Consider the following 14,013-nt stretch of genomic DNA (forward strand, 5'->3'; position numbering starts at 1 on the left):
TTCTTGAGAATCGAAATACATTCCCACATAGAAACACAGAAACCCCTTCAGTCACTGTAATTTTGAGAGCTCCAGGATGCTTTAGGGAAGAAAAAAACCCACTCATTTAGGGAACAATACTATGCCCTAAGGATTGTTCCAGGATGCTGTGGATGCATTTCTGACAGGGCCAACTTCCTCAGAGTATAAACCCACAAATTTACATCTAATATGTATCTAGGAATATACACATTACCTACAGCTGAACTGTGGAGAATTATTGTGAAATTAAACCATAGACTCCTGATATAAAAAGTTGAATTTGGAGGACATTCTGGAAGTAGAATGACACTTTTCATAGCCAAACTGAATGCCTCCATATTCATACCCTATGAAATAAAATCTCTCCTCTTTATTACCCTGGTTAAAAATGTCAGCTGGATCCAGTATCCTTCTACAACCTGAACCATAGTTCTTTACCAATCTGAAACATTAGTGGCAGGGTAAAAAAAGAAAGAAAAACAAAAGCAGCCATTTCTTGAAAAATATTTCTTTGTTAATTATGAATTAGTCAGCTTTTTCAGTACCTGAAGCTAGATGGCACTGTTTAACCTTCTTCAGCCTTGGAGCACTAAGACTTAGCACTTTGCAGGAGTAAAGTGGTGATCAAATATTATATTTTGTATATCCTACTACTGTTTTACTACTAGTACCACACAGCAAGCAACTATCCTTTCACTGGTTTGTCAGGTGTGTGTAGTAGTAAATTCAGCCTATCAAGAGCCAAGCTCACTTAAAGGAAATAGGTATTTTTATCCAGTAAACTTTATTTATATATAACAACAGTACAAAGTGAGTCCTTGGATTGCAAAATAGGAGTGTTTCATATTTACAATAGGTACACAATAATATATTAGAATAACAAAAAAACTTTTTTCCCTTGGAACATTTTTAAATATTTCAGCTTTCTTACATTCCCCCCACAACACTTGTAAAAACAACAAAAACCAGACAACCATTTTTCAAAAAGAAATTAATACAGAACTCCAGTGTGTCAAGTATAAAGGAGAAAGAAGTTGAGAAAATGGTTAGGGTAGTCTGGAGTGGGTTAATGGCGTTCTTGCTGGCCTACTGTGGCAATTCAGTTCCAGGACTGGGATTAATTAGATAAAAGCTTTGTCTCACACCCCTTCAAATCTTCCTCACAGTACTAAACTGGATTTTTATTATGAATTATAGATTTGAGTCCTGTCTATTATTATTTTTATATTGGTGCACTTGCAGAAAGAAACACAGCATGAACATAAATATTACTGTAGTACAGCACTAGGGAAAAAAATCCAATGGAAGTAATTTCTTCAGGGCCTCTGTCCATTTCACAAGGCATGGTGGAAGTTGCTCATTCGATTCAATCCCCAGTGCTCTCAAAACACTAGCTTGCTTGTGAATAAGCCTCATGACATGTTTAGGCACAAAGAAAGCTTATGGATATGACCCACATCATGTTCAAAATAAATCTAGAAAGTGTTGTGAAGTTTTCAAAACAAAAGCACCATTTCCGAAAGTGTGCAGTTTAGTTCTTGTAAACATTTTGAAATTTTGTTTCAACATTTTTAAGACATCATCTAAGCAGGATGGTGACAGCAAATTTTGAAATGCCAACTTTTTCCACTTTTTTGAAATGTAACTAAAATCAGAGAATAAAAATGAACAGTTACTGAAGAGCTGCTTTATACTTTAGAATGTTGCCTTGGTATTGCTCTCTTTCCTTGCTGCTCTCCTGCATTTTGTAGCTTCACCCACAAAAAATGCTTCAATGGTTGGTCAACAAGCTTTTTAAAAGTTGCTTTAAAAGCTGACTGTAAAATGTTGCTGATATCTCAGAGCCACCTGTCTTGTAAACCAGATAAAGCAAAACAAAACAAAAAAATGGAAAGATTTATGTGTCCAGACTTCTGCTTGTTTATTTGGATAACTGTATTTTCCAGTCTTAGCCCATCACCATATTTCATGGGAAGTGGGGAAATGCACGAAGAAGGCAAAATACAGACAACATAAAGGGAGATTTTGGGCAAAAACAAGAGACAAACACAGACACCCAAACACTAACAACATTCAAAGCAAAGTGTATCTCATTTCAATTAACTGACCTGATTCATTTCATACAATAGGCTGAGGAACAATGTCATTCTCAAATGACCACAAGGTGAGTTGGTACTTGTTCATCAACTTTTTCTAGATGGTGTTTTTACTGCTAAAATGGGTTGTACAGAACAGCCCCAAGTTGCACTTACTTTCTGTCTACATTTGAGGCAGGATAAATGCCTGCAAGGAAGCTTTGCATTGATCAGGGGGAGGTTTTCCTGCACCATTTCCTTGTGAAAGTTTCTTTCAGATGGTGACTTATCTGAACAACTTAACATTGATTAGTATATGGTGCTCTGGAGCATATTTGCATGATTAATTTGTCTGGAAATAACACTCCAGTGTTATGGTTCTAAGAGTGTCTGGAAAGGAAGTGTATGGATAGAAAGTTGCACTTTTGTGCTTCCGATGTGATGTGTGAAGGGCACTTTGGATTCTCTTCTATGGTGAGGTACCTACTGTAAGTCTCAGATACAAAAAGATTCACTGTGGAGGAACTGGGAAAAAGGTCCCTATTCACATGTTATATGCAAAGTGCAAAAAAAAAGAGAAAGGGTGATGCACTCTTGCTTCTTTGTACCGTCTGATACTGATAGACTAGGGTGTGCATTTGGAGCAGGAGAGGGAATGAAACCTACAGGATAGCTCATCAAGAACTACACTTCAAAACACAACCAAATAGTTAATATATACATTTACAGAAACTTTTCTTTCCTGTGAAATCTTTTTAAAGGAAATAAATTTAAGGAGTGTGTTCAGTTTTGAAACATTTTCTATTTTGCTAAAACTGCAACAACCGACATTTAGAATTGGTTTATGGATACTGACCTCATTTGCATGACACAACCACCAACAGTGTGCTGGCCGGCTTGTTCATTTCAGAGTGGTTTGTTATGACATCCAAACACAGCACAGTGGCTTCGGTGTGGTTTGCTAACCACACACAGCCACTCTCAGAACCCATGGCATGTTGTTGGGTTGTTTCCAGTGACTCATTTTCAGACTGCATGACACGATGCTTATGCCTGGCTTGTGTCGAAAAGCTAGAGGTGCTTAGTAGAAAGTCCAACTGTTCCATTTCCTGCCTCACAATCTTCCTAAATGCATGTCCAAATGGAAATAGTTCTGTGCCTAATTCCCATCTGCAATCGCTGCTTACTCTGCATGAACATAAGAATTGTGCAAGTCAAACAAAATCACCTATGAAATTTGTACAAATTCCCTCAAACTTTCTAAAATTTTATGGAAATTTAAGTGGAGGGAAAAAAACAGACCACAATATGGATTTGGGTGGAATTTTGTACTTTTGAACCTTTTCTCTCTGTTTGGGGGAGATGTACACACATATTTCATTAGTTAATGTGAATGTGCACAAATCTCAAAAGTGAACAAAAGGATGAAAACGTACAAATCCCACCCAAAACCATATTTTCATGAATTAGTCTATGGCTTGCCTATTTATGGCCCCTAAATTTATGGTCCAACTAAATTTTCCTACAATTCTAGAAAGCAGAAACAAGAGAAGAAGATGCCCAACAATCTGCAAAACACAGAGGGAATGGGTTGAGCAAATTTTTACTCTTAAAAATTTTGTACCACAAAGAATGTTGGCATAGCTGCTGGGAGCATGTGGGAGGATCAAAGTAGAAACAAACTACAGTAAGCCAAAGACTTTCCAATCATGAGCTTGGTGATAAATTAGACAGTGACTGGTTTCTTTTCAGGGTAGCTTGTATTGAAAGTGAACTCAGCCTTACAAGTTTCTAAAAGAACTCAAAGACTGAGTTATGTTCTAAAGTGGAATATTAATCCCTTAATACACACCACTGTCAACAAAAGGTATGTTCTAATTTTGCTTTATGCTGTCATAGAACATGGTAGTTTGGAGGGGATCTACTGTGCTCTTCAGAGGTTTGGAAAATCCATCTAGCATCATAAATTGACATTGCTTGAGGATGTTTCACCTCCCTCCCATTGCTGAGTTCATTGAGTAGATCTGGGACTGATGGGAGGAAGTTGGTAGAACAAGGATGATGACTGGGGCATAAAGTTGTCTCTGAAGACATTTCCATTGTTTAGAAGATCAGACTGTTCACCTAGCTCTAACTAGCAGGTAAATATCTGAGTGGGATGGTGTAATGTAGTGCCCTGCAACACTTCATGGCCCCTTCCAACTCTACTATTCTATGACTCTATGATATACAGTATAACATCTCTCTCTACTATTACTAGCTTGTGGCATATAATACAAATGAAATACTGAAATCTGATAAACTCTTGTTCTATTGGAGTTTAAATGCTTCTTTCATGTTGGTTATTTATCTGCTTCTAGCTGCGGCTGCTGCCTCCTCCTTCTGCAGGGTTCAGTCTCCCTCCCTTCCCCCAAAGCTCATTTTGGTCAGGTTATTTCACCTTATTTCATCTGGTAAACAAATCCCCTGGACACATGAATTTAAATAACTCTGGAGCCTAAAAGCAGGGCTGTTGGGGAAATCACAGCACCTGGTGCTACTAATAGGAATAGTTTTAATTCCTATAGAAACTGAAATTAGAGCTTTCCCAAAAAGAACCCCTACTGAGAAGGTTCTTGATCCCCCCTTTTTGGCAATGGTGTGGATAGAACAATTCAAAGGAACACACAGAGTAAGATATGTGACTTAAGTTCTATGCTTGTTAAGTTTTCACATGGGAAAAATAACTTTAGATCTAGACTATACCTGTTTCAGCCAAATATTGTTCTTCAGGGTTTTTCTAACCTGTTATAAACAATCAATATTGAACAACATGCAGTAATTGTAGCTAGTTTTAAATACAGATGTTGACTGAACAACATTCAAAGGACAACACCAAACTATGTGTAATCATTTGAACAGGCCCTTTAGGCTCCAAACGTTGTTTTAAGATCTAAATCAGTGACCAAATGTAACTAAGGCCTGCCATCATGTCCTTTCTATTATTGAATTAATTACACATTGCAGGCATCATTAGAGGTTGCTTATTTCTAACTAGAGTCATTATAGACTGGCCACATCTATTCACAAGGAGAAAGGAAGCAGAATGCAGGTGGAATTGGAGGAGCTCTTGTGATTGGATAAGGCCTTTTGCAGAAGCCTTGCCTAAAAGGTAAGTTTCAACTGCAAATGCATGGGCCTGTGTGTGCAATGGACCTAATCCAATCAAATCTTTGGCCCCTTTGCAACAGCTTATAGGGTGGATATAATGATAATGTGACCTTTGTAAACAGCCCAGGGTTCCAGCTATTGTGGCACAGAGTAAATAAGTAAATAAAGCATCTTGTATGAAACTGAAAAACAAATGCTGGATGTTACATTGGATTTCTGACTGGCAAACAATAAAGAGCATCTCATGCTAGCCCACATTTGATTTTCTGGGTAAAGCTAAGTTGCCCACTGTTATGAATGAAGTGGAAAACTTTTAGCTATTTTGAAGATATTTTCCACTACCAAGAGGGAAACATTTTCATTTCCAATATTAGCTTCTATCATGCCTATTGTTAGCTTAGCTTAGCTAAGCTAGAGGCTGTCCTTAATACAACTGTAATAGTTTACCTGTTTACCTCCTTCTACCATTTTCTAAATGCTTATGGGAAAGAAGCTGCATAGTAAGTGCCCTTTTGTTCTGGTGAATGAAGTGACTGCAAAATTTTAGTGCTAAGGGTAAAAAAGTGCAGCCAGGGCAGGCAAGTGTACTAACAAGATGGAAATGTTAAAATAAAGCCCTTCAAAGGAAAGAAGCATTTGATTAGCACATCCCTACCCCTTGCAGAGGGCTCTTTGATGGCTCTGGATAGCACTCATCAGTGGAAGATTAAATGGAATTATTCAAAGAGCAGTGCCAGACACAGAAATTCCAGAAATGACGTCTCTGGCTTTGATGTGAAAACACCTGAAACAGAGCAGGCTGAGACTTAAATATCAGGGGAAGACAGCACTGGCATGGATGGAGAATGTCACCTAAGGCAATCACAAGGGCTTTGGAATGCTCAAACTGTGTTGCTTGTCCAAAGAAAATAGCACTTGAAACTTGCTTACAGAACTTAAATGAATCATTCATGAATTAGGTGATGCAGCTACAACTAGACTGTTTGGTAGACTTTTGCTTTTCCTATTTTTTAAAATCATAGCTGCAGATTCCCTGTTCTGAAAAGTCAGGGTGCTGAACAGGGCTGGCCCGAGTCATTTTGCTGCCCGAGACAAAGGGCAAGATGGAATCCCACCCCAGATTCCACATACAGAAGCCAACTAGCCTGGCAACTGAATCTTCTAACAAAACCATCTAAACACTGGTGATGGGACAGCTTCCTCCCAGCGGACTGAAGCGTAGCTTGGTGGGGATGGGGAAGGTCATATGGAACACGGCTCTAGCGCTTCATTGCCTCTCCCTCCACCCTCCACCCTGGGTCTGTTCAGGATCTCTTGAGCCTCCTCATGCAGCCTAGTGGCAGAACCAGCCTTGGTGCAAAAAGTGAAAGATAGAATAAAATAGATCCCACCTAGTTTTAAAACTATGTGTGAAGGTTACCAGGAAAATATTTATACAGAAATCAATGGTCATTGTTCAGGGACATGTGTTGCCTGGAACCTGCTTGCTGCATAAGAACTCTTACAAACCCTGTGCTGTTTGCCATTAGTCCAAATGAGCCAGCAGGATCGGTGTTGTTGACACAATCTACACCGGAAACTATAGTGGTGGCCCACCCCTCCTGGTTGGTGCCCTTGGGCAAGTGAACTGCTTCTCCTATGCTGAATAAGGATACAGAAACTGCCTTTGGCTTGGAAGACTGTACCTACAGGCACACAATTACCAAAAGTGCACTGAAGGAGACCTGAAATGGTAAACTGCACAATGCTGAATGGGGTAAAGTAGAAATTCATTGAGCCAAAACTGGCTGTTAAATTTACCACTTAGAACAATTAATTTCAGGAAAAGAGGCCTTTGCAACCAAACCTACCACAGTGCAGAAGCGTACAAAGGTAACTCTCCTGCAACTGGGCTGCTCTTCTTTGTGATGCTTCCTGTGTTTGGCTCCTGGTCACTGTTCCTGCCAAGTCAATGTAAATCAGAGCTTTCTGGCTGCGAAGAATTGGCTGCTGTGAATGTCAAAGGGTTTGGCTTCTTACACAAGGTCAGTCATTAGTATTTCTTTCAGGCTATTAATAGGGCCCAGGGAAATGTATAAAAGTGAATTATCGGGGGGCAAAGTGGGCTTGGCACAGCTCTTAATGAATTATAATTAAAGCAGCAAGTTGCGCCTTTCTTTTATCCTTTTGCTGGCAGCATTCAAGATGAATTGAAAGTAAAAATTGGAGATTCTCATACAGGAGGTAATTCAGTGCTCAACTCACCCATACCCTTTTGTACATGCACCCCCCCCTTCTCCTGCAGTGTGTGCTGAAAGGTGGGGGACGGCATAGCTGCGCAAGCCATTAGTGAAAAGAACTGTCAATTCTACCAAAGAAGTAGCCCATGATGTACTAGATGAATCTCAATAATGAAGGAGTTCCATACAGTTAACAGGTTGTGCTGTTAGCCCCTGTTGTGATGTTGTGTACCTGCATAACAAGCACGAGCATTTGAAGAGAAGAAGTCTCTACACACATAGTTCCATGCATGCTGGCACTGCTGCAGTTTGGAACCTCAATCATTGCAAGGTTCCAGATTGCATGGAAGCCTACAAGTAGAGTACTCTGTGTAGGCTTATTGCATTGACACTGAGGAAATACCACTTCACTTCCTGTTAACAATGTGGGGCCTCTTCCATGTGTACAAAGTGTGATGGGTACTGTGGTAACCATCCCTTCCAGACATTCTCTTTAAATATGAAACCTGCCTTGGATTTATTCCTGGATGCAGGATAAAAAGATAGGTGTTCAGATGCAGGGCAGGAAAGAAGCTTTGGTTCTCCTGACTTTTGAAACTTCTGTTGAATAGTTATAGGGAAGTACAAAGTGGTTACTGCTTGGCAATTCCAGTTCCACACTTTTTTTAAGGTTTTCTGGATTCAGTGCTCTGGCAAACCATACCTGATATGGAATGCTGTCCATTCTGAGCAACTTTCAACTACCATGGATAGTCTTATGCTGCAATCTTACAGATTTTCACCATACATGTTGTACATGCTACAACTAGCCCATCCTAGAATTCATTTGAGAAAACCATCCTGTTTTCCTTCCATTTGACTTGGATTCCAGCCACAGGATTTGAAATCATGTGGTCGATATCCTGCCTTCCATTAGGCCTAATCACCTTGCCCCCAGTCACCCCTTTTAACTGCAGCCTGCACAAATATCAATATTTATTACAGAGAGAAATATTTACAGCATCCCACCTGCTACTTGGTGCTCCTGAAAAGGACAAGAAAGCTTTGGTCTTTATGTGTGTATGAAAAGAACAACAACTCACAGACATTTTCAGCCTCCCACTGATCACTAAGAATTGAGCTGTTCGGGTCAGCTAAGAAACGTAACCCAAGACAAAACACATGGGCAAAGACAAAGACAACAGCCATAAACAGGCATGTAGAGTGTGTCATTTCCTTTTCTCTAGAGAGGCCTCACTCACCTCATCCTCCCAGTGGACACAGAGGTCTTATGTATGACCTCTGTACGACCTTGCATATGGTGTGAGAAAAATGCATATGCTATTTATCCTATCCGCATAAGCATCAGTGAATCCAAAGAGGAAAAGCAATAAATATGTCATCTCACTAGGTCTACACTGTTCAAGTATTGCTTGCTGTAAACAGGTTTGTTTTTTACTGCAAGAAATCACGTAGTGACTAGGGAAAAACAACAACAACAACAACAGTAACAACACAACAACCCAAAAGCTAACCAACCCATATCCCAAGTAACTAAGAAAGCCAAATAGTTTTTACATAAATTGCACCTGCAGTAGCGCACAATGCACCAGTTTCAGTTTAAACCACTCACAACTTCCTTAGTTTCAAAAGGACAGGACATTCCTTAGGAACACGGTTGTCAAATACAGAGAAATGGAGAATATATCTTTTTTTCAACAGGGTGAGTTTTGTGTCAAAGTTGAAGAGGAATGAAGGACTTCCATAAAATCATAGTGCTCCTCCAATGGGAAATAAGGAGTATTAAAAAAATAGCCATACTCTGTAAATACATTGCTGAAGTTGGATTTCAAGACAGATGGGTTGAATGACTGGATGGCTTTTCCACTTGTAAATTTAAGCTAAGTGCCTTTTGTAGACACTGATTGCTGGGCTTTCCCCCCAACTGCACTGTTTGAAAGGTCTGGTGCAAATTTGTGCTCGTGGGGTTTTCTGTAAGTTCCCAGGAAGAGGAATAACGGAGCTTTTCAAACATTCCCAAAGGCATGAGACTTGACTCACAAACCATCAATCTGAGCCACAGATAACAAGGATCTCATGGGATGGGAGGGGCAGTGTGTGCAGTGGAATATTTTCAACAGGATATTTGATGTGGTCACTGTGGATTTTGTTACATTTCATTTCTTCTCTCTTTCCTTTTTCTTTTAAAAAAGAAAAACTTTAAATAGTGTTTTTGTTATCTCCTAATATACATCAAACAACTTTCATGCAAAGCAGCAGTCATGGAGGATTCTAGGCTTCCTAGGATCTTTCTAGGTTGCAACTTGAAAAGCTGAAGTTCTTGGCAAATCCAACTGGTTTGAGATGCACTTTTGTTATTGGTTTGGTTTTATCCTCTTCTTTCAACTGGAATCTGCTGAATTCTGAACTAAGTATCTTCTGCTTATTTTGGAGGTTGCCACAGTACTCCAGGTATGTTCCCTGTGGCCTCCTTGCCGGTTTAATTTCCAGAATCCTTTGCAGTAACCACTTCATTTTCTTTTTTGTAGGAGTTCCTGCTCCTTTCTTCAGCTTTCCATAGACATGGCACCAATAAGTTGTTCTACTTTGTATGCCAAGCGCTGCCGGCGCGCCTGCTCATCTTGCTCCAGAGCCCCGATGATCTGGAACGAAAATCAATACCGAGGTTTTAGAAAGTGCAAGTAATAAAAGAAGTTGACAGAGTGAGCCAGTTTAAATGAAGAGCAGGATGAAGGGAACCAGAGAGGGAAAGAATGGTAAAAAATTAAGAAAGGTCCTCAAAAATCTTGGTGAAATAGTTGGCAGTGAATAAGAGTACAACATTTTGCTTCTATTCCATGGATTATCCAGGAATAATCCACAAAATGACAGTTCAGTCTAGTTTTGTTAATACTTACAGTAAACTTCTTAAAACTTTTCCAGAATTCCAAAGACCAATGATGACTCATGATGAGTAGAAGATATGGACGAGTCAGGTAGACGCTGGCATATAAAATGCTTAGCCTAATCCTAGTCCTTAGCTGTATTTTCCCCAAAAATGTAAGGGGCAAATAGAAGGCACAGAGTGCCACAGCAGTCATGATCCCATACTCATTTATGTGTTATCATGTTGGTGCCCGTTACTGGCAAAGAACACAATCATATTCTGGATGCTACATTTCCTGTATCATTTAGCAGGAAAGTAATGAGGTTCTCATCCCTAATGGACAAATGGCTGCTGCACAGTACCACACACTTATACATGCAATTAAATGACAAAAGCCTTGCCTTTAATGGTTGTAATTGCAAAATAGACTTTTCTTGTGCTGCAAATTAAAGGGCTGAACAGATGGTGGGAACTTGGTTTCAAGTGATACATCCATCAGAAGAGCCCATGCTGCCAGCAACACTTTGTTCATTAGATTGAGTTTCAGTTGTGCCATGCTCTTTGTTTTTGGGGAGCCAAGGATGGTGGATGGCTCCATAGACCACAATGGTTTTTAAAAGCACTTGGAGAGAAGAGAAGCTTTTCAGGAGCTGGATAAAAGCATACAGCCTCTGCTTTCTCTGAAGACTGCAATGTAGGCACATCACAAGGAAGAGTCATCACTAACTTGATTCTGTTTGAAACATTTTTTGGATTATGATAAATAAAAATATAATCAGAAATAAGGCAAACTTACAAAGGCTAATAAAAAGGATCATACAACTCAAAGAAGACCTGCATTTTTTTTTCTTTTTCTAACTTTATATTTTCAAAGGGTAAAGATGTTTTACAGCACAGATTTTTAATCAGTGATATCACAATGATTTATAAGCCCATTTATATAAGTTTAGGCATAAAAACCATTCAGATATTAAAAGAAACAAACTTCAGGATAAATCATATTGTGCCAGTGCCCATGATCAAGGAGTGTTTCTCAGTTGTGGTGTTCCCTTTTTGGACTTTTGTGTTCACCTGGTGTCAACCTATTCACCTTTTTGGTGCCTGGTAAGGTTGTGACAAAGTACAGCTACGAGCAGTAAAAAGATTATTTTAAATGTTGTACTGTAATTCTCTCCTAATGTTATGCATTCATTTTTATGATTGTGAGATGCCTGGCTTACATGTTAAGGTTAATATACATAACAGGGGCTAGAATGTCTCCAAAATGGGCGATTTTTGCAGAGCCAGCAGAGCTTATGTAAGCTGATTCTGAAACTCAGAGATGATGGAGTGTTCTGTTCAGAGAAGAAAGCCAGCAATCTTGCTGGGCAGATGCACTATAGCCGAAGTACTAATGCAATGTGTTGTATGTGGGGCTGTCTTTGAAGACCATTTGGTAACTACAGCTGGTTCAAATGATAGCTGTAAGGCTTTTGGCTAGGAGCAGTTGGTGGAAAAATACCTTCCCAGTTCTTAAACATCTTCACTGCTTACCAGTACATTTCTGAGCACAAGGTGCTTAACATGAAAGCCCTTCATAGCTTTGGACCAAGGTACATGTCTCACAAGCCTGCCTGCCCATGGAGATCACCCTTGCAGGGTCATCTCCAGGTTCTGATTGATGCCCTCTGTAGTGAAGCAGGCTGCAACCAGCCCTTGATGCCCTTTCCTGCTGCAGCACCCTGTAATGGAATCCTCCTCTGGGAGGCTCAACCTGGGGCCTACTTTTTAATATTTCTGGTGCCAAACTTTGACCAGTTAGGCTTTTCAACTGTTAGGCTGTGACAGGCAAGAACCAGCAGCAGTAAAATAGTAATAATTTGTAACTTAAGGCTATACATTTTATGGTTTTGAAATGCTTTGGGAAATAAAAGAAACCTGGAAATAAAAATGTAGGCCCACACTCTTTCTTTAAGTCTTGTTACAACTTCTTCCAAACAAATTATTAGTGGAATTTTACACTCTTAATGCTTATGGTCTGTGCAGCTCATTTATTACTTAGGAAAATGTTTTTAGGTTACTATATTATATTAAAACAGGAGTTTCTTGAAGTAAGTATTTTGTTTCATTTTATCTTGCCTTATTATTCAGGAAACACAATATTAACAATTTTCTCTCTGAGAGAGTAACTGATTTGGGTTCAGCTCTATTCCCACTTATCTATTGAACTTAATGGGGCTACTAAGTAGACACACACAAGATTGTCCTACTTTCATTCATATTATTTTCTTTTCTATACTATCTCACAGCCAAAACTCTGTTAATATTCTGTAGTGGCATATGCATCTCAGAAGGCCATGTGTTTCATCATAATTCATTTGTTAATAAACATAGCTTGCATTCTGCTATGTATGAAGGTATGTTCCTTCATACTAAAAGTTATAAATTATGATGTGAAGGAATTATACAATGTCCCTAGGTTTCAAGCAAAAGCCAGACAATGTTAGCTGTTTGGCTGAAATCTCCGTGGCTGTACTATTATCACACACTGCACTTTCTGGCAACTGTTTAATTTTTCTTTAATTTCTTGTACATCCCTTTGAAGCACTGGAAACTGACCATAGCTTGAAGACAAGCAGCTAACTTGAACAAAACGCCTCTAAGCTAAATTTTCCATTGTGTGCCCTGAAATCCATGAGAGCTATAATCAAGTGCCAGAAGTAAGTGACAATATATTGGCACAAAGTCAAAGTGTTCCAACAGCGTGCCTCATAGATCTTGGTGGCAAAACACAAAAAGAATGGTTTTATGAGATAAATGGTTCCTTGGGCCCCTCTGTAAGGGAAGAATCCTTTACCTCCTCACTGTATTTGCTGACGTAAGAATAGATTTCGTTGAGTGCACTCAGCATGTTGAAATCCACAGCATGGAGACGTGACTGTTCTGCGAGGTAGGCATTCATATCCTGGTCACTGATGGCTGGGAGTTTTGCAATGTCTGCATAATACCTGCAAAGAAAATGGACAGACATGTGTGAAAACTGTGAGGTCCAGAAAGAGAACTAAAAACATATATAGTGAGAATGTTTACTAGCCAAACAAGCAAGGAGAGGGCAGGTATGGATCATATTGTTCAGTAGGCAAGGTGTGCCACATAGAAGATGAACAAACTAAACATCAGGCAGATTGTCGGATTACATAATGAACATAAAGTAAGTTGTACTTTTTCTAGTATTGTATGTACCACCATGTACCCTCTCCATGGTCCTTACATTCTTATTGGCAACTGCTTGTTTTTGCAGACCAGGTTGCACTTAATAAAGAAAAAGTAGGCAAGCAACTCCATTTGTAAAAAATACTTTTGGAGTTAGGGAAGAATCCTTGATGTTCTAATACTGAAGATGTCCTAAAGAATCTGAAGCTATATTAGACCTACCTGAAACTACAAGAAAAGAATATTTGATTAGGAAGTAAAGCAAAGTAAGTGAATGTTGACATATGGTAAGTATGCAAGCTCTTATCTCCCAGTTTAGGGATATTGCTTGTCACTGAATGTTGTAATTTTTACAGAAGTTCAATAACTTTCATTAAAACACATAAACACACACAAGAAAGTAAATGGGAGCGGCCATTGGAGCTAACACAACAGCTTTTTCAGGATGTTCAAATGGATCCTTAATGGACATACTTGTATATACAAAATT

General features: G+C 39.2%; 1 protein-coding gene across 2 annotated transcripts in view; it reads right to left on the reverse strand.

Moving 5' to 3' along the window:
* Positions 1-786: 786 nt before the first annotated feature.
* PLXNA2 (plexin A2) overlaps positions 787-14,013 on the reverse strand; it is a 451,621-nt gene continuing 438,394 nt past the window's right edge. For both annotated transcript variants that reach the window (XM_044446913.1, XM_044446912.1), the window contains 2 exons: positions 13,168-13,318; positions 787-10,107 (listed from right to left, as the gene is read on the reverse strand). In XM_044446913.1, the coding sequence (XP_044302848.1) occupies positions 10,012-10,107; positions 13,168-13,318 (247 nt within the window). In that variant the 3' untranslated portion in view covers positions 787-10,011. The remainder of the gene's footprint in view (positions 10,108-13,167; positions 13,319-14,013) is intronic.

This window comes from Varanus komodoensis, unplaced genomic scaffold, assembly GCF_004798865.1.
Source record: "Varanus komodoensis strain SLA01 unplaced genomic scaffold, ASM479886v1 scaffold1, whole genome shotgun sequence".
NCBI lineage: Eukaryota > Metazoa > Chordata > Lepidosauria > Squamata > Varanidae > Varanus > Varanus komodoensis.